This window comes from Hoplias malabaricus, chromosome 11, assembly GCF_029633855.1.
Source record: "Hoplias malabaricus isolate fHopMal1 chromosome 11, fHopMal1.hap1, whole genome shotgun sequence".
NCBI lineage: Eukaryota > Metazoa > Chordata > Actinopteri > Characiformes > Erythrinidae > Hoplias > Hoplias malabaricus.
Window position 1 is genome coordinate 24,525,816 of NC_089810.1, and position 18,420 is coordinate 24,544,235.

General features: G+C 41.6%; 1 protein-coding gene across 4 annotated transcripts in view; it reads left to right on the top strand.

The window, feature by feature from the left end:
- LOC136709365 (protein unc-13 homolog C-like) overlaps positions 1 to 18,420 on the top strand; it is a 245,897-nt gene that overhangs the window by 31,903 nt on the left and 195,574 nt on the right. For 3 of the 4 annotated variants that reach the window (XM_066684518.1, XM_066684519.1, XM_066684521.1), the window contains 4 exons: positions 253 to 324; positions 9,199 to 9,418; positions 13,156 to 13,383; positions 16,803 to 16,944. In XM_066684518.1, the coding sequence (XP_066540615.1) occupies positions 253 to 324; positions 9,199 to 9,418; positions 13,156 to 13,383; positions 16,803 to 16,944 (662 nt within the window). The remainder of the gene's footprint in view (positions 1 to 252; positions 325 to 9,198; positions 9,419 to 13,155; positions 13,384 to 16,802; positions 16,945 to 18,420) is intronic. The other variant, XM_066684520.1, reaches the window with a different exon arrangement.

Below are 18,420 nucleotides of genomic sequence, written 5' to 3' on the forward strand. Positions count from 1 at the left end.
TTAAATATTTACATTTCAGGTATATGAATTAAATAAAGTTCTATAAAATCTAAAGCAGGTAAGAGCTGGCTATTTTGCCCAATGTGTCATTCATAATTATGCTACATCACTAGTATAGGTGGTACAAGACAGCGCATTGTTGTTTGTATTGTAAATGTTTAAAAGCTATTGTTTGGCAGGAAATCTAAATGTGATTTTAAGGCTTTTTGCTTACTTGTGTGGGTTTTTTTTTTTTTTTTTACCTATCTGCAGACTTTGGCTGCTCGAAAGGCAGGCATTTCGTTTGCGCTCGTGACCAGATCCACCCTCAACAACGAGGATCTGGTAAGTGCAACATGCATGCGCACACACGCATCAACCAATCACTGCTTAATGGATACAGTCTGTGTGTCACTAATGTAATGTACCATGCATAAAGACTCATCACACACACATAATGAGAGAGAAACCAGAACACACACACACTAACATACACAGATGCACAAATGCACACACACACACATACACGGAATCACAGTCTAATGGCTTTCTGTTGCATGCAAATGACCACGTCGATTTATTTATATTCAGCAGACAGTGTTCTGTTATGACAGTATTTGCATTTACCACAACACATTTGTGGACTGGTCAAGGGATTTCTTATTGCACCTTCTGCAAAGGCAAATGATGACATATAACTACATCTTTGAAGTTAACACAGTTACAGTATACAGGGATTAAAGTTCTCTGTCACAGCCAGCCTTTACCTGCTTCACGCTGTTGATGGTTGATGAGGTGCTGTTTGTGGTGTGTATTTAATATCTTAATCTTGTGTTTCAATAACAGGATTAGAATGAGTGGACATTTGCGACACCTGCAGGCTTTGAAACTCAAGAGAAATTCCAGAGTAAAATTAGTTTAAGCTAGCCTTCACATGAATGGTTTCAGGAAATTAGGGATCCTAAGTTATAAACTAGAGGGTTTTAGAAAAAGTCATGAAAGGTGTTTGTTCTGGAACTTGATCCAGAGCAAAGATTTTTTATTTTTATTTATTTATTTTTGTGTGGTTGCTCTTCTCAAATAACTGGTGCTCAGCGCTTCTAGCGAGATATTCTTGATCCAGCCTCTTTCTCCTCATTGTCCACTTTTTGAGTCATAGCCACGGCACTTCAGACCTGAAATGGATACAAGATGTAGCAAAGCTTCAGGCTCTTAATTTTGCTGCCAAAAAAGCCAAAAAATGTAAATAAAATAGAACAGCAGAAATGATTACAAGTGGCATGGTGTGGAAATAATATAATTTGACTTGTTTAGAAGGTGTTGAGGATGCAGGGTGTGTACACATTGCCTTTGCATCTTTACCTGGAAGCTTATAGGAATCTGCAAAAAAAATTAAAATAAAAAAATAAATAAGTATAAAACTGTGCAAAGTGATGTGTAGTAGTTGGTAAACATGACCCCTGTCCCCTTTTTTTATTATTTGCAGAGTATTTTCTTTCACCCTCAAGTCAATTTAGCCATCACTTCATTTAAAGTCAAATATGACATTAAAGCTTTTCCACTTGAGTGTAGCACACTTGCACTGCTTGTATATCTAAGCCCTGAAGAAAGGCGGCAAGGTTTTTGGTGTGTCGCGTTATTTGCTCAGGCTTTAATGATGCCTCTTTTAATTATAGCGCAGTACTTTTGGTTCTGCGGTAAAGCCAGTGCCGTGAGAGAGCCCTAATCAATGCTGGGAGAATTACTCCTCCTTTCTGCTGACCTCCATCCCTTGCTCTCAGCTTTAATTGATCGGCATCAGATGAATCAGATGAATAAATAAGGGGCAGAGAGTGATGCCATGTAAATGCTTGGTGAAGTAATTTCTCAGAGTGAAAGCAGGAGGGGAATAAAGCACCTGATTGAGCTTCTGTGGATGAAGGTTTTAGCTTGGCCAAGTATTCTTATTGTTCATTTGGACTGGATTTTAGGGCTTACTTAACGTAGACCAGCTTAAACAGGGTATTAGGGTCACTTGTTAAAAAGATCAAATAGATTTTTAGAAGTTATTATTTTCAGATTAAATACATAATATTTTGAGAATTAATCAAAACATTTATAGAATAAATAATAATAATAATAATAATAATAATAATATATTTAATTTACATAGCACCTTTCTCAAACTCAAGGACACTTTCCATAGAATAACAGGGGAAAATACATGATATCTGTTGTATCTTTTGTCTGGTAGCCCAGTGAATAAAGTAACTAAAGTACTTTTACTAAAGAACTACTTTATTAAGCTTTAAGCCAAACCAGAAGAATAATTTAGGGAGACAGTCGTGATAAAATATTATGCTCTAAGAATCTGTTTTACTCTCAGAGCCCAGGGACAGCGGGGCAATAAACAAGGTAAAAGACTGAGACAAAGTAATATGTGGCTTGTGTCAATAGTGTCTTACATGCTGCAACAAAACATGAGTGCAATAAGACAATTACTGAAGCTTGTATGATCTGTGTATAAATAACTTTTAATAAAAATTAAAATACATTTATTACAGTCTAATGTGCTAACATTAGGTCCTATGACACTAATGCTAATGTATATGTTTCATTAGATGTGAGGTGGCAGTAGTAAGAGTCTCAGGTGAATGGTATGTTCCTCAGGGTCCTACTCTTTTTGCACTCTAAGTAGGCTATATATGGCAGAGAGATGGTTTGCAGCTACACTTCGTAAGTAGGCTGAACAGATGTTGGAGGATTATCCAGTGCATAAAAAAGACAGAGAGAGGGCAGAGACTAAGGGAGATCCCCTCAGAGAGAACACACAAAATAAAAATTGCAGTCAGCCATATGCTGAATGCAAGAGCCAGTTGGGAAGGAGGAGTGTCTGGTTGAATCTCCCAGCAAGCGCTTACAACTTCAACAACTTCAACTTCAACAAAAGCCCTTAATGCAGCCAATCGTATGTCTGGCTTTCCACAATCAATTTCTCATTTACAGATGAGTAATTAGATGAGTTGTAAGTCTCGCCATGTAGAAGGCACTTTGGTTTAATGCACTGTGGATCAAGAGCACTGAGTCCAGAGTACAGGGTGTAATTATAGAGACTAAATTTGCATCATCTACAACACCATGCAAATGACTCTGTAATGATAAAAGGGTGTTTCACAGAGCAAGATTATCTGTTTAGGCTGATAACTTAAGCTTAAAATCATTCTGGTCCAACAGGAGATGAACTGAAATATTTTGTATTGTATAATGCTGTATAATTGATTGCTATACATTACATTAACTATATATATATATATATATATATATATATATATATATATATATATATATATATATATATCCATATATCCATCCATCCATTCATCAATCCATTATCCACCGCTTATCCGGGTCCGGGTCACGGGGGAAGCAGTCGGAGCAAAGAAACCCAGACCTCCCTCTCCCCAGCCACCGACTCTAGCTCCTCCGGGGTATACCGAGGCGTTCCCAGGCCAGTCGAGACATATAGTCTCTCCAGCGTGTTCTTGGTCTGCCCCGGGGCCTCCTCCCCGTTGGACATGCCCGGAACACCTCTCCAGGAAGGCGTCCAGGAGGCATCTGAACCAGATGCCCGAACCACCTCAACTGGCTCCTCTCGACGTGGAGGAGCAGCAGCTCCACTTCGAGTCTCTCCCGGATGTCCGAGCTCCTAACCCTGTCTCTAAGGGAGAGTCCAGACATCCTGCGGAGAAAACTCATTTCAGCCGCTTGTACCTGCGATCTCGTTCTTTCGGTCACTACCCAAAGCTTGTGACCATAGGTGAGGGTTGGGACGTAGATTGAACGGTAAATCGAGAGCTTTGCTTTTTTGCTCAGCTCTCTCTTCACCACAACGGACTGGTACAGAGCCCGCATTACTGCTGACGCTGCACCGATCCGCCTGTCAATCTCACGCTCCATCTTTCCCTCACTCGTGAACAAGACCCCAAGGTATTTAAACTCCTCCACTTGAGGCAGGATCTCACTTCCAACCTGGAGAGAGCACTCCACCCTTTTCCGGCTGAGTACCATGGACTCGGACTTGGAAGTGCTGATCCTCATCCCTACCGCTTCACACTCGGCTGCAAACTGGCCCAGCAAGAGCTGGAGGTCCCGGCTCGATGAAGCCAACAAGACCACATCATCTGCAAAAAGCAGACATGGAATCCTGAGACCACCAAACCGGACACCCTCCGCCACTTGGCTACGCTGAAAAATTCTGTCCATAAAAATTGTGAACAGAACCGGTGACAACAGGCAGCCCTGACGGAGTCCAACTCTGACTGGAAACCAGTCGGACTTACTGCCAGCCATACGAACCAGACTCCTGCTCTGTTTGTACAGGGACTGGATAGCTCGTAACAAAGAGCCCAGTACCCCATACTCCCTGAGCACCCCCCACAGAATACCCCGAGGGACACGGTCGAATGCCTTCTCCAGATCCACAAAACACATGTAGACTGGTTGAGCAAACTCCCATGCACCCTCCAGGATCCTAGCGAGGGTAAAGACCTGTGTTCCACGACCGGGGCGGAATCCGCATTGTTCCTCCTGGATCCGAGGTTCAACTATCAGTCGGACTCTCTTCTCCAGTACCCCCGCATAGACCTTACCGGGGAGGCTGAGGAGTGTGATCCCCCTATAGTTGGAACACACCCTCCGATCCCCCTTTTTGAAAAGGGGAACCACCACCCCAGTCTGCCAGTCCAGATTTAGTCCCCCCCCCCGGGGTCCCCAAGCTCTGCTTCCTCTGCGGAAGACGTGCTGGTGGGATTGAGAAGATCCTCGAAGTATTCCTTCCACCGTCTGGTGACGACCCCAGTCGAGGTCAACAGTCCCCCCCCCACCATATACAGTGTTGGTGGAAAACTGCTTTCTCCTGCTTTTTGCCTCAGCGACTGCCGAGGCCGCAAGCCGCTTGGCTCCTCGGTACCTGTCGGCTGCCTCCGGAGTCCCCTGAGCCAGCCAGGCTTGATAGGACTCTTTCTTCAGCTTGACAGCCCCCCTCACCCGGGGTGTCCACCACCACGTGCGGGGATTGCCACCCCGACAGCAGCCTTTTGCAGCAACTTTGCAGCCACAGCTCCGTTCAGCCGCCTCAACAATGGAGGTCCGGAACATGGCCCACTCAGACTCAATGTCACCAGCCTCCCCCCGGGATGCAGTCGAAGCTCTGCCGGATGTGGGAGTTGAAGATCTTTCTGACAGGTTCCTCTGCCAAACGTTCCCAGCAAACCCTCAGCACACGTTTGGGCCTGCTAGGTCTGTCCGGCATCCTCCCCCGCCATCTGATCCAACTCACCACAAGGTGGTGATCAGTTGACAGCTCAGCGCCTCTCTTCACCCGAGTGTCCAGAACATATGGCCACAGGTCAGATGATACGACTATAAAGTCGATCATCGAAATGCGGCCTAGGGTGTCCTGATGCCAGGTGTACTTGTGGACACCCTTATGTTCGAACATGGTGTTCGTAATGGACAAACTGTGACGAGCACAGAAATCCAATAACTGAACACCACTCGGCTTCAGATCAGCGGTGCCGTTCCTCCCAATCACACCCCTCCAGGTCTCACTGTCATTACCCACGTGAGCGTTGAAGTCCCCCAGCAGAACAATGGAGTCCCCAGAATGAGTGTTCTCCAGCACTCCCTCTAGGGTCCCCAAGAAGGCATGGTACTCTGAACTGCTGTTCGGTGCATAAGCACAAACAACAGTCAGAGCCCTTTCCCCAACTCGAAGGCACAGGGAAATTACCCTCTCGTCCACTGGGGTAAACCCCAACGTACAGGCTCTAAGCCGGGGGGCTATGAGTAAGCCCACACCTGCCTTACGCCTCTCACCCTGGGCAACTCCAGAGTGAAAGAGCATCCAGCCCCTCTCGAGGAGATTGGTTCCAGAGCCCATACTGTGTGTCGAGGTGAGCCCAACTTTATCTAGCCGGTACCTCTCAACCTCGCGCACCAGCTCAGGCTCTTTTCCTACCAGAGAGGTTACGTTCCATGTTCCAAAAGCCAGTTTCAGTAACCAAGGATCAGAACGCCAGGGCCCCCGACCCCGACCGCCACCCGATCCACAATGCACCAGACCCGGATTACTACCTCTCCCACAGGTGGTGGGCCCATGGGAGACTGGACCCATGTATCCCCTTCGGGCTAAGCCCGGCCGGACCCCATAGGTGAAAGTCCAGCCACCAGGCGCTCGCCAAGGAGCCCCTCCCCCAGGCCTGGCTCCAGGGTGAGGCCCCGGTAACCCTGCTCCGGGCAAGGAAGTCTGTGTCCATGTTTTCCTCTTTTTCATCCGTGTCTTTATGTATCACTCTTTGTCTGGCCCATCACCTAGGACCAATTTGCCTTGGGAGACCCTACCAGGGGCTATTGCCCCCGACAACATAGCTCCTAGGCTCACGCAGGCACGCAAACCCCTCCACCACGTTAAGGTGGTGATCCAAGGATCATATATATATATATATATATATATATATATATATATATATATATATAGTTCATGTATTAATGTATAGTAATCATTTCCCAATAATGTCATAAAACTACAAACTGACAATGTAATGTATTAACTGATGCTGGGAATGTTTTACATTTGCAGGTTCACTGTGTGTAAATACATATTGTATTATAGAGGTGTTATTGGGATTGTTGGTGATGTAGCATGTTAAGTTCACATGGAACTGGTGGCACTGAGCATGCGTTAACAGTGCCAGTGGGGCTAGGTACAGCCTTCATCACCAGGGAGGCCGTTGTGGATTTATGGTTGTTGATGGTAAAGGGTAAGGTACGACTGTAAAGCTTACTTGGAGGGGGGTGGGTCTGGAAGTCTGAAGCTGTAATGGATTGGCACAGGATATTTTACATCTTATCTTGTGTATGGGGACGGCACGGTGGTGCAGCAGGTAGTGTCGCAGTCACACAGCTCCAGGGACCTGGAGGTTGTGGGTTTGATTCCCGCTCCTGCTCTTGACTGTCTGTGAAGAGTCGGTTTGTTCTCCGCGTGTCCGCGTGGGTTTCCTCCGGGTGCTCCGGTTTCCGCCCACAGTCCAAAAACACACATTGGTAGGCGACTCAAAAGTGTCCATAGGTGTGAGTGAATGAGTGTATGTTGTCCTGTGAAGGACCAGTGCCCCCTCCAGGGTGTATTCCCGCCTTGCACCCAATGATTCCAGGTAGGCTCTGAACCCACTGCGACCCTGAACTGGATATGAGGTTACAGATAATGAATGAATCTTGTGTATGATTGATTTTATAGAAATACAGTAACAAATTTAGATCATCAGATTTAGATTTGAGATGGGCGCTTTGACCAGCTTCATAAAGCTTTCATAGCCGTCACACCATGATCATTTCGCTCAATGCAGCCATTTCCACTGATCAATGGCCTGATGTAATACAGAATCCCTCGTGTTCAGGACTCACAACAAAGGCCAAGAGAACTCATAACCCTGCAGCTAATTGTCTCCTACAATAACTCCTATTTATTAGCATTATTATTATTGTAATTATTATAATTACTTTCCATCAGTAGAGCTCTATGGACTGAAGCACTGAAACCGACAGGGGAATGCACACACTTTTAGACCCCCACCCTTCTTTCACTCTCTCTCTCTCTCTCTCTCTCTCTCTCTCTCACCACCCTTTTCTTTTTTCTCTCTTTTGGTTTTTCCTTGTTGCTGTAATTCTCTTTTCTTAGTCTTAATTTGTAACTCATTTCCTCCCTTTCCCTCTCTCTCCCTCCTCCCAATTATCTCTATTCTGAGACAAATTCTCTCTTTCTTTTGCCTTTGTTCCTTAAAATATTTTTTTTTCATTCACTTTCCTGATTTTGTAAATCATTCTCATCTCTCCTTAATAATAAGTTTTTTCTTTGTCACTGTCACTTTCTGTTCTTCTTTGTTCCGGCATCACTTTTTCCTCTTCGATATTTTGCCTCCTGTTTCTTCCCTTTTTCTGCCCATTACTCTAAAATTTTATGATGCTTGATTAATTCAGTCTTCCTTTTGCATTAAGTACACATTTAGTTATCGATAGAACAATTTGAATTGAGTTTTGAACATAATTTTAATAAATAGTAAGTTTATGCATAAAGCAATTCAATCAAGATACTCTTCAAATATTGAAGTGTTCTTTGTCAATAAATTTATTGCTGCATTATCGTTATGAAAGAATATACTAGTAAATCTTCTGGAGTTAATGGATGTTCCTCCTAAAGACTGCATTACAGAGTGTGGTATTATAGAGCAGTTGCATGTGGACAGTTTAATCAAGTCTGAATCAGTTTGAATGTATTAGGGTAATTAAATTGATTAGCACAGTGAGATGTTTGCTGAGAGTTCAGCAGATAACTGGCTGATTTTGTGCTGCTTTATAGATCTGTGTTAACAAATTGAAGAATTTCAGGGCAGTACTGATCTGGGAAAGAAAGACTTTCTAAATCTCTTGTTATTGCCCTCTCTGTCTCTGTCCCTGTATTTCTCTCCCTATTTCTCTCTCCCTCATTTTCTTGCCATGTTTCCCACTGTCTTTTGTCTTTTATCTGCCTTTCCAGTGCGCTGCTCTGTCTTCCTTTTTCTCTTCACTGTACCCTAATATACACACTCACACTCAATCTCTCACTGCTATATATAACAGTCAGATTTATATTGGATATTGACACCTCTTTTTTTGAAGAGGCTAAAAATGGAAACTCTGTCCCCCCCCACCCCCCCCCCCCCCCCAAGGTTCATGTGACTCCACTGTGAAAACGACTGTAATGCTGAGGCTGTGAAACACAGGATGAACAGTGTGTTTTTCTAGATGTGGAAAATGTATTCCTCATTGGATAGTGATAGTGAAGTAGTTGTGAAAACCCCATTCCAAAGATATCGGATTGGGCTCCATCACATTTCCACTACTTCACAGGCCATTGCTGGCATTTGGCATGGTGATTTTAAGCTCATGTGTAGCTATTTGTGTGTGCAATGTTGAACATATGTCCATCAGATCCTCACAGTAATGTTGTAATAAGAAGAAGAGAGGCTGTTGTTGCTGTAAAGAGGAGCAAACCTCTGATTTACACTCTTCATTACAAACATTGGGAAAGTGGTCTGCAATTTTTTTGGAATTACATTCTTCAGTTCTAAAAAGTTAATTATATGACAATGAAGTCTCATTTGTTGATGTACCCCCATATCGCTCTCTCTCTGTCTTCTGTAGAAGTTGCAGGTCCTGAGGAAGACTCTCCAGGCTCTGATCTACCCCATCTCCTCGACCACACCACACAACTTTGAGGTTTGGACAGCGACGGCACCGACATATTGCCACGAATGCGAGGGGCTTCTGTGGGGCATTGCTCGACAAGGCATGCGCTGCACTGAGTGCGGGGTCAAATGTCACGAGAAATGCCAGGACCTGCTGAATGCAGACTGCCTTCAGCGTAAGTCCTGTTATTTTCACATTAGTCTGGCACTGACCAAAATTGACTTAGATTAGATGAATACAGGGACTGACAAATTTTTAATAAACCCCTCAACCTTCACAACAGACACAGAAACACACGTTACCTCATCAGTGGCACAGCTCTGCTGAGATCCAGTGGCACATCACATCACAACAGCATTCGACTATATATATAGTCGCTAGGCAGGGTAAAGAAGTGCTGCAATATATCAGAGACATTCCTGGAAAACTATTGCTCTGGATGAGAGTCACATGTGGCTACAGGATGTCCTGCACATACCGTTGAGTTGTTCTCATCCTTTCTATTACTACTAGGGGTGACAGACTATTTTATCCATTGACTCCCCAGATCTTGACACTAGTAGTTTGGGCCAGTGTGTCACTTCACAGGAAAGACAGAATTGAAGGGCTCACTACAAGGCCTCAATACAGAACCCTGATAGTTGTCAGATCCCTAACAGAGCTTGGATTAGTCCCTGAAGACAATACAGTTCCAGTCAATAGCAATCCATGTTTCGTGTTCACAAGACCACCGCTCTCAGCACCTCCGTATAGCTTGGTAAGAACAGCCTAGGTGGCAGGGTATTAGTCAAATGACCATCCTGCTTCTCTCAGTCCAATGATTTGCCTCTTCTCAACGACTGTCAACTGGGCAAAATGTCTTCAAGTGGGTCGTAGAGGCAAGTCTAGCAGTCAGCAATCTCTCACAAAGTGTACACTATCTGTATCTGAACTTATCCTCTGGAAGCCTTTTTATGGGGCGGAGGGGGAAAGAAGTATTTTACACACTTTTGTGGTCAGTGGCTTTTTTTTGTATTTATTTATTTTTTAATTTAATTTATTTTAATGAGTTTTTTTATGTGAAATTGTGAAGGACTTTTACAGTATATTACAGTAAATGTATAGGTCTTATATTATTGATGGCATGGATTCCAAAATAACAATATAGTTTGGGTTTATGAAGTACCAACAAAGTGTTTCCAATAAAGTGGAGTGTGAGTGTATTTAATAGTTTGCCAACCACTCATCTGCTACAGTGATGAGTTGACACTAGAAGCTGCATGTCTAATGCACTTCACTTTCCTGTGTCAAGAAAACGAGTGCTGTCAGAACTCATTAACATCCGTCCTTGTCTAAAGCCTAACCACACGTGGCATGAACCCTTAAAAAAAACAACTCTTTCTTCTCATCTCGAAATAAGAAGATGCGCAAATCAGCAGAATTTAGATCTGAGCCAATGATGGAGGAGTGGGTTTAGTCATCACGGCTTGTCAGAAAGGAAACATCAAAATATATAAAATCTTGTTTACTTATCAAGATTTTCTCTGGGCCACAAGTCCAAGAGCAGAAACGTGTCGCTGTGGATCCGTCAGGGGAACTGGCACGTCCTCCTCTTCGAGGTTTGTTACTCTGAGCTGAGCGGCAGTGAGTTGGCATAGTTTGACCGTAAATGTGAATGTGTTGATCCGGGGCCAGGGCCTCCTCCACAAATCCAAGAAACCTTACAAAAAGCTTTTACAGAAAGCAGCTGCAGGTTTAAAAGTATGACATATGCAGTGGAGTGCATCAAGGCACAGATCTCCTCTCCTTTCTCACCAGGGCTCTAAACTTCTGCTGGAAACTCTTTGATTTTTGTCTGTTTGTTGCATTATTAAAGGCATTTGCATTTTTCAAAAATTTTGTCAAAGAAAGCCTAATTATTCACTGTGTAAGATGGCCCTTCCTTGTTCTCATCACTCAGCACAGTGCTAGCTAGTGTAGGTGTCTTTTTAGTTAATTTATCTATTAATTTTCAGTGTATTTCCAACAGTAGACTAGGCTTATATTTTCTGGGGGAGTGTGTTTCTAGTTCAGATTTTTCTTGGTGCTAGCTTTGCTCTGAGGATGATGTGTTATGGGCTGTAATAACACTGTTGTGAATGTGACATGTATTATTGCCTATTGTGGAGCTCCCTTTTGAAGTGACCCTCACAAATATGGCCGCCTGCCAGTGCAGCAAATGGGTCTTTATTCAGTGAGATTTATAGAATGAGCCATCAAAGTAAATCATCATAGCCAAAGAGAGAGAGAGAAAGAGAGAGAGAGTGTGAGATTGAGTGAGACAAAAAGACTGTACTCATGCATGTGAGTAAGAAAGCATGTGTGTGAGTGTAAATCATGGAGGAAGATATACGCTGTGTGTGTGTGTGTGTGTGTGTGTGTGTGTGTGTGTGTGTGTGTGTGTGTGTGTGTGTGTGTGTGTGTGTGCGTGTGTTCATAAGACAGAGAGAGAGAGAGAGGATATGTGTATGTGAGAATTTGTGTATCGGACAATCTGCAAGCAGACGTCTCAGAGTATTTTTTTAACTGTAAATATTATGTATAAATAAGTTTATTAAGTAGTTTATGATTGAAATTTAAAATTTAAACATTCTCTTATGGTTGCATAGCATTAAAAATAACAGTATAATAGTATATTTTTACAAAATCAAAAATTATTAGTTCACTACATTCAAAATCTCTTTTTAAAATGGTCTAAATCAGTGGTTCTCAGACTTATTAGACCAAGTACCAGCTATTTTCTAACCAAAAACTATAAATATCACCAAAGGTCATATCACAAAAGCACACACAAAACATGCATACATATGTATTTACCAATTACCATTGTAGTGAAGGGGCTGAGTCTAGCCATTCAGCGGCACTTAGTTTTGCCGACACTTTGGCATGTGGTAAACTAAGTTCTTCACCAGCTTTGCATCGTTTGCCTACTTTTGCAATTCACAAGCTAGCATGGCAAGTTATTTCTTGTGATTTGCAAACTGATGTGGCAGTACATTTTAATTTTGTATATGCACTGCGTCAGATCTTTATGTTCATATTTGCCCACATGTTTTTTTTATGTAAAACACAGACTAATTTTATTTAAGCAGCTTTATGAAGAAACTGAAACAGATTGAGTAGTGTATACATGAAAACTGTGCAACAGTTACCATAAAATCACAGAACGGCAGGAGAATCTTTGAATTTTGAAATACTGTTATTCATTATGCACAAAAAAGCTTAAACTATTTGCAGAATTAATTAATACTGTGAAATCAAGTATACTGTAGGCATAAATAGAAAATACATAAAAAATATACAGTATATAGCCTCAATAAAGTAAGTAGGGATCATATTTAAATTTGTATTATATGGTATCAAATAGTAACCATGATAACTGAACTTAATATGTCTAATAATATTTATAAATAATTATTTGTTTATTAGAATTTGTATTTTGTTCTTACCTGGTTAGTATGTAGAGCTTAATGGTCTGTGATAGAAAAATATGTTTTATGTACAAGAAATTCACCCACAACATTAACACAGTAACACTCTCACTCTGTAAACACTTTAAATGAACTAATGCAAAAGTTTCTTTACTTTTACAAATGATGTCTCATTTAATTTCATTTAATTTTCATTATGGTCATGTAAACAGCTTAGAGTGACATTTAAATCAGATCGTTGTGTTAAGGTCATATGAGTGAGAGAGAAAGAGACTCCAATTTACTTTTCACAAATAAGGTCATTACAGAAATGGAAATATTCAAGCTGGAGCTCATAAAGTTGACAGTGATTTGAAATAAAAAGTCAAATTTTCTAATGAAATGGCTAGTACATGCAGATTCAGATGAATAACTATTACTGCTTGGCTTTCCCCACCTCTCTCTCTATACCCCACCCATGCAGGTGCAGTGGAGAAGAGCTCCAAACATGGCGCAGAGGACAAGACCCAGAACATCATTATGGCCATGAAGGAGCGCATGAAGATCCGGGAGAAGAACCGCCCTGAAGTTTTTGAGGTTATCCAGGACATGTTCCAGCTCTCCAAGGAGGACTTTTCCACTCATCTGAAGAGTGCCAAGCAAGCTGTGCTAGAGGGAACATCCAAATGGTCAGCCAAGATCGCCATCACTGGTCAGTTTCTGGGAAATAATAGAAAAAATTTAATCTATGTAGTTTATCATACAAAAAGGTTCTTGATGCATTTCATGTGTCAAAGGTGAGCCTTTCAGAACAACATGGTCTGATCCAGTTGTCCTTCTGTTTGTTTCAAGTGGGTATGTAGATCCACATATACAGAATTGCCTTTCCCTACACATTATGCAAAAAAGATTTGGTTAGCATTCTATGGGGCTCTACTCACTTTCTCCCACAGGAATAAAACAAGTAAACTGTGCTAACAACAGTGTCGGTCAAACCACTCAGTCAATCAAACAGCTGATGAAATATAGATGTGCTTATGTGCCCATGGATAAATATGAACAGACTTCCTACTCCCTGTGGTGGTACACTATTCAGGCCATGAGAAGATAGAATAGTGTGCAAGGAGTGTCTGAAACCATTCTGCAACGCTTTTTATTTCACACTGGACTGTGAAATAAAGTGAAGTAAAGAATAAAGTGAAGGCTGTTTCTGTTTATCATTCTTTTTCCTATGATTATACCATCTACATATGTCTTTCTTATTTTTATATTGGTAAAAATAAACTTTCTGTTGACTAAAGGTAAGCAAAAGTTTTAGTTTAAAAAGGATCTAACAATACAAAGGCCAGAGACGGGCACTCGATTTAGAGACCCAAGTTCGAGTCACAAAAAAAAATTATAAAAAAGACTAAACAGATACTGTCATGTTTTTGTGAGTAAAAGGAAGTGTGCATGACAAAGTAAAAAGAAGCATTCCGTTTTATGTAGCCGTTGCCTAATGGTTAGAGGCACCTAACTCCGAACGCTCCCCGGGCACTGAGCATGGCTCCACGCTGCTCCAGGTGTGTATGTTCACTGACCCTCATCACTAGTGTGAATGTGTGTGTTCACTGCTATGGATGGGTTAAATGCAGAGGTCAAATAACATGGAACGGTTGTACAATGATCATAAAGAATGTCACTAACTCACTAACATATTAAGCTGTTGTATTATTCTTTTAATCTGAATAGATAAGCAGTTTATTTTTAGGCTACACTTACTATATAAGCTTTTTGTATGTTATAATGACTTCAGTTTTGACTCTGGCTATGATGGATTTCCATCAAAGTAAAAGTTGACGGTTGATGAGGCTCTGTGTGATGTGTGATTATTATTTTAATTAGAATAAACATTTGCAACAATGCCTGTATGTTTATTGATCTAATTCGTACATTCAGAAAGAATACTGGATAATGCACTCTTTCTGCATAGAAACTGCTAGACTTACCCAAAGCCTATTTTTGCGTTTCATATGTTGCTGCTGTGACGTATGCTGCCGATGTAAAGGCTATACTGAATAATACAGCAGATTATTGTGTGTAGCACATGTTGTAGTATGTTTACCACTAATTAGCTTTAGAAGAGCTGGAGTCCATAAATATAGACAGACTATTTACTCCAACTATGACTTGTCATGAGAAAACCCCAGCGGCCCCCACATCACCATCACCACCTCCTTTTTGACTCCTTTTGTTTGTTGCATATTCAGTTCTGAACATGGCAGTTGGTTTTGCTGTTTTGTCCCATGGGTCATTGTTCAGACACATTGGACTGAAGCAGAACAACATTGTCGTTTCAGTGTTGAAAAGAAAGCAATTATCAGTGGACACACACACACACACACACACACACACACACACACACAGGCTCGGGTGTCCCAAACCCATGTTGCTCACATCAGCAACATTCTTTTTCTTTGACTTTGCTGCCCGGACGGTGGACACTGAATTATTGCCAAGCTTGCACTTCTGCAGAAGTGTCAATACATAAGCAAGCAAGAAGGGGACGAGCTAGAGGGAGAAAAAAGGGAACGGGTAGAGACAGTGAGAGAGGGTTGGTTTAGTTTGTCTCTTCTGTCGAATCGAATCAGCCCTTTTTTTAGAATGCATTCATGGACTCCTGATTTATTTATTATTCATTTGATAAACACCTGGGCATATTGATCCAGCTTCAATTTGGCAACAACACCCTGCTGATTCCATATTAGATTCCTAGCTGGGTGGAAGTTTTAGAGATTGGCTCTATGAAAGCTGCTGAGTATTTTTCCCAGAAATGCCCAGAAAACCATCTATCTCTTTTCTGTTCCTTTGGAAGGAGTCCAGTGTAGATTTATTATAATTTTTTTAGTAAATAAATATTACTATTTAAAAGCCTATAAAACATAACATGATCAGCCATAACATTAAAGTTACCCCCATGTTTCTACACAGTGTCTATTATTTTAGCTCCACTTACATATAGACTGTAGTCTATTTGTTGCTCTGCATATTTTGTACTTTTGAAAGCCCAACAGCAAGGACACCACAACAGAGCAGGTATTATTAAGGTGGTGGATCATTCAGAGTCCTGTAGTGTGTGTTGCTCTAGTATGAGAGGAGCAGACACAGCAGTGCTGTTTCTCAGGAAATGAGCCAAGGCCATCCCTAAGAGATGATGGTACATTAATACATTAAAACATTAATTATACTCACTCATATTTTCATATTTCGAATCACAGTGATGTACCATTCTTCCAAAACTGTCCTCCTCCACCCAGCCTGGGGCCATTGCACCAATCTGTGTAGCTTTCCAAGCCCAAGGATGTATGTACCCTGAATAATTCATCACCTCACTCATTTATTTTTAATCACCAAGTACTCTCAGCCCTTTATGGAGCCATGTGAAATAACTACAATAGTGGTGAGTGATGCTGTTGAAGCCCCAGCATCTATTCTCAAACACTGTTGTTTTGTATATTATTAACATACTCTTAGACACACACACAAATGCATACTGAGAGTGTTTTACAGCTTTGGTTTCTGATTGAAGGAGTTATAAAAGTAACCAAGAGGTGTTTGAAAGCCTTCTGCCCCAGACAGAATGGTGTGGTTTATCTTCCATTAGCTTCTGCTCCTCTAAATAGACCTACGTGCCCCACGGGGTGTATTCAGTTCTATTTTATTTGTGTAATGCTTTTAACATCACAAAATGTGTCAAGCTTATGGAAAGCCAGGTTTGACAGGTAACAAAGTGTATAAGGTATATTCTTATACTATTAAGTGTCTTTATGAGGCCCATGCTTCAGGTCCTCACTATAAAAACTGCAGAACATATTCATTAAATAAAATATAGACAGAGAATAATGTATAGCAATTCACACATTTTATAGCAGTTACTGAATATTTTTGTTACAGGATCATTCATTGTGGATGTTGAAAAACTCTCATTAGTTACTGAATAATATACACTTTACTGGGTATAGTCACATTACTGTGAATGTAATACATTTTAAGATTAATAACTGAATTTTAGCCTGTTATAATTTCTTTCATTCTAGGTTTGTGTTATGTCTGACATGTATATATGTATTCCTCTCTTTTTCTCTCCCATAGTCCTTTGTGCCCAAGGCCTACAGGCCAAGGATAAGACTGGCTCCAGCGACCCCTACGTCACAGTGCAAGTGGGAAAGACAAAGCGGAGAACCAAAACCATCTTTGGGAACCTAAACCCCGTGTGGGACGAGAAGTTCTTCTTGTGAGTGTCTTTTTCCTGTCTTTCATCCCAGTGAATGCTGTGGAGACACAACGGTGTTTGTGTGCAGTGTGTGTTTAGCAAAGAGTGTCATAGACTCGGGTGAAGATGGTGAATAGAGTTTTACTGAGGCGTGTTTGATCTTGGCTCAAGGCTCTGAGAAGGAAGCAGCACAGGGTTAGGATCAGTTCAGCACTGTCCACTCAGTAAATGATGAAAAATTAAAGGAGGCCCTGGATCACAATTCAGACTGAGGCTTGTCGAGAGAAATAAAATGAGTGAAGGTACAGTAGTGTGCATTCTCTCTCTGGGATAGTGTGGGTTTTAAAGGGATTGGCAAGCATACAACTGTATAGATATATAGTGAATGACTAAAGTTTTTGGACACTTGTTCAACCCCCTTTCTCCTGAGATGAATGTTCTTCTGAGTGTTTTCCTCCTTTTTTCCTGTTCTCCACTCTTCTGGAAAGGCTTTACAGAAGGATTTGGAAATTTTCTGTGGGGATTTAAAAGCATGCAGCTACCAGACCATTAGTGATGTCAGGTTCCAGTGCTGGATGAATAGGTCTAGATCACAAACCTCACTCCAAATGGTATCAAATCAAAGCTCCATCACTCCAATTGATTCAGCTCTAATGATCTACACCCCAGTGCTGGAGGGCTTGGCATTGAGCATTGTATTTCATGTGCATGTTCAGTTGCTCCATTCTATTGGTCAATGCTTTAGTCTAAGTCTGGTTGAAAAGACTGGAAATCGCTTACGCATTACACCTCTTGAACTTCTGATTTAAAAACAACAAAAAAAGGTCTTCAGAGAGAAACAAAGTGAAAGCATGCATTTCATTTCCTGTCATTGCAGAGTGTAGAACAGATTTATGCTGCTGTTAAACCACCTTAAATTTCTAAAAACGTTTTTACCATAATAACAATCAGGTCATTCCTCCATGCCATTCTCTTGTATAAAGGGTCTAGCAATGTGTAAGCCCAGGTGTGGAGAGATGGAGCCTCATTTGTATGCTCTCAGCTCCAGGCTGGCAGCAGAGGGGCATCATTTCTTTTCATATTCCTGATGGGAGGCGCGTTGCGGACTGGATCCTTGAGCCCCTTGCAATCATTTGCGTGTCACATTAGGGTGAAGAGTTAGTGTGTCACATACCTCCATTCATATTTATTAAATCTTTCCGCTGGGGCTTCCTCCATTCTGACAGCGTGTGAGATCAGAGTCCTGTGAAAGGGACTCATGCTGTGTGTGTGTGTGTGTGTGTGTGTGTGTGTGTGTGTGTGAGTGTATTTCCATTCCTTAACATAATCTCAGGAGCAACACGAGAATGCTGATATGATACTTTCCTGCATCGTGAATAATGTTTAAATTCTCTTTATCAAATCTACCCTATATCATTGGTAGACACCTTATATTTAAGGAATATTGCTATTTTATGGTTCACTCCTTGTGGACACAGCTTGTATTGTCACTAGAGA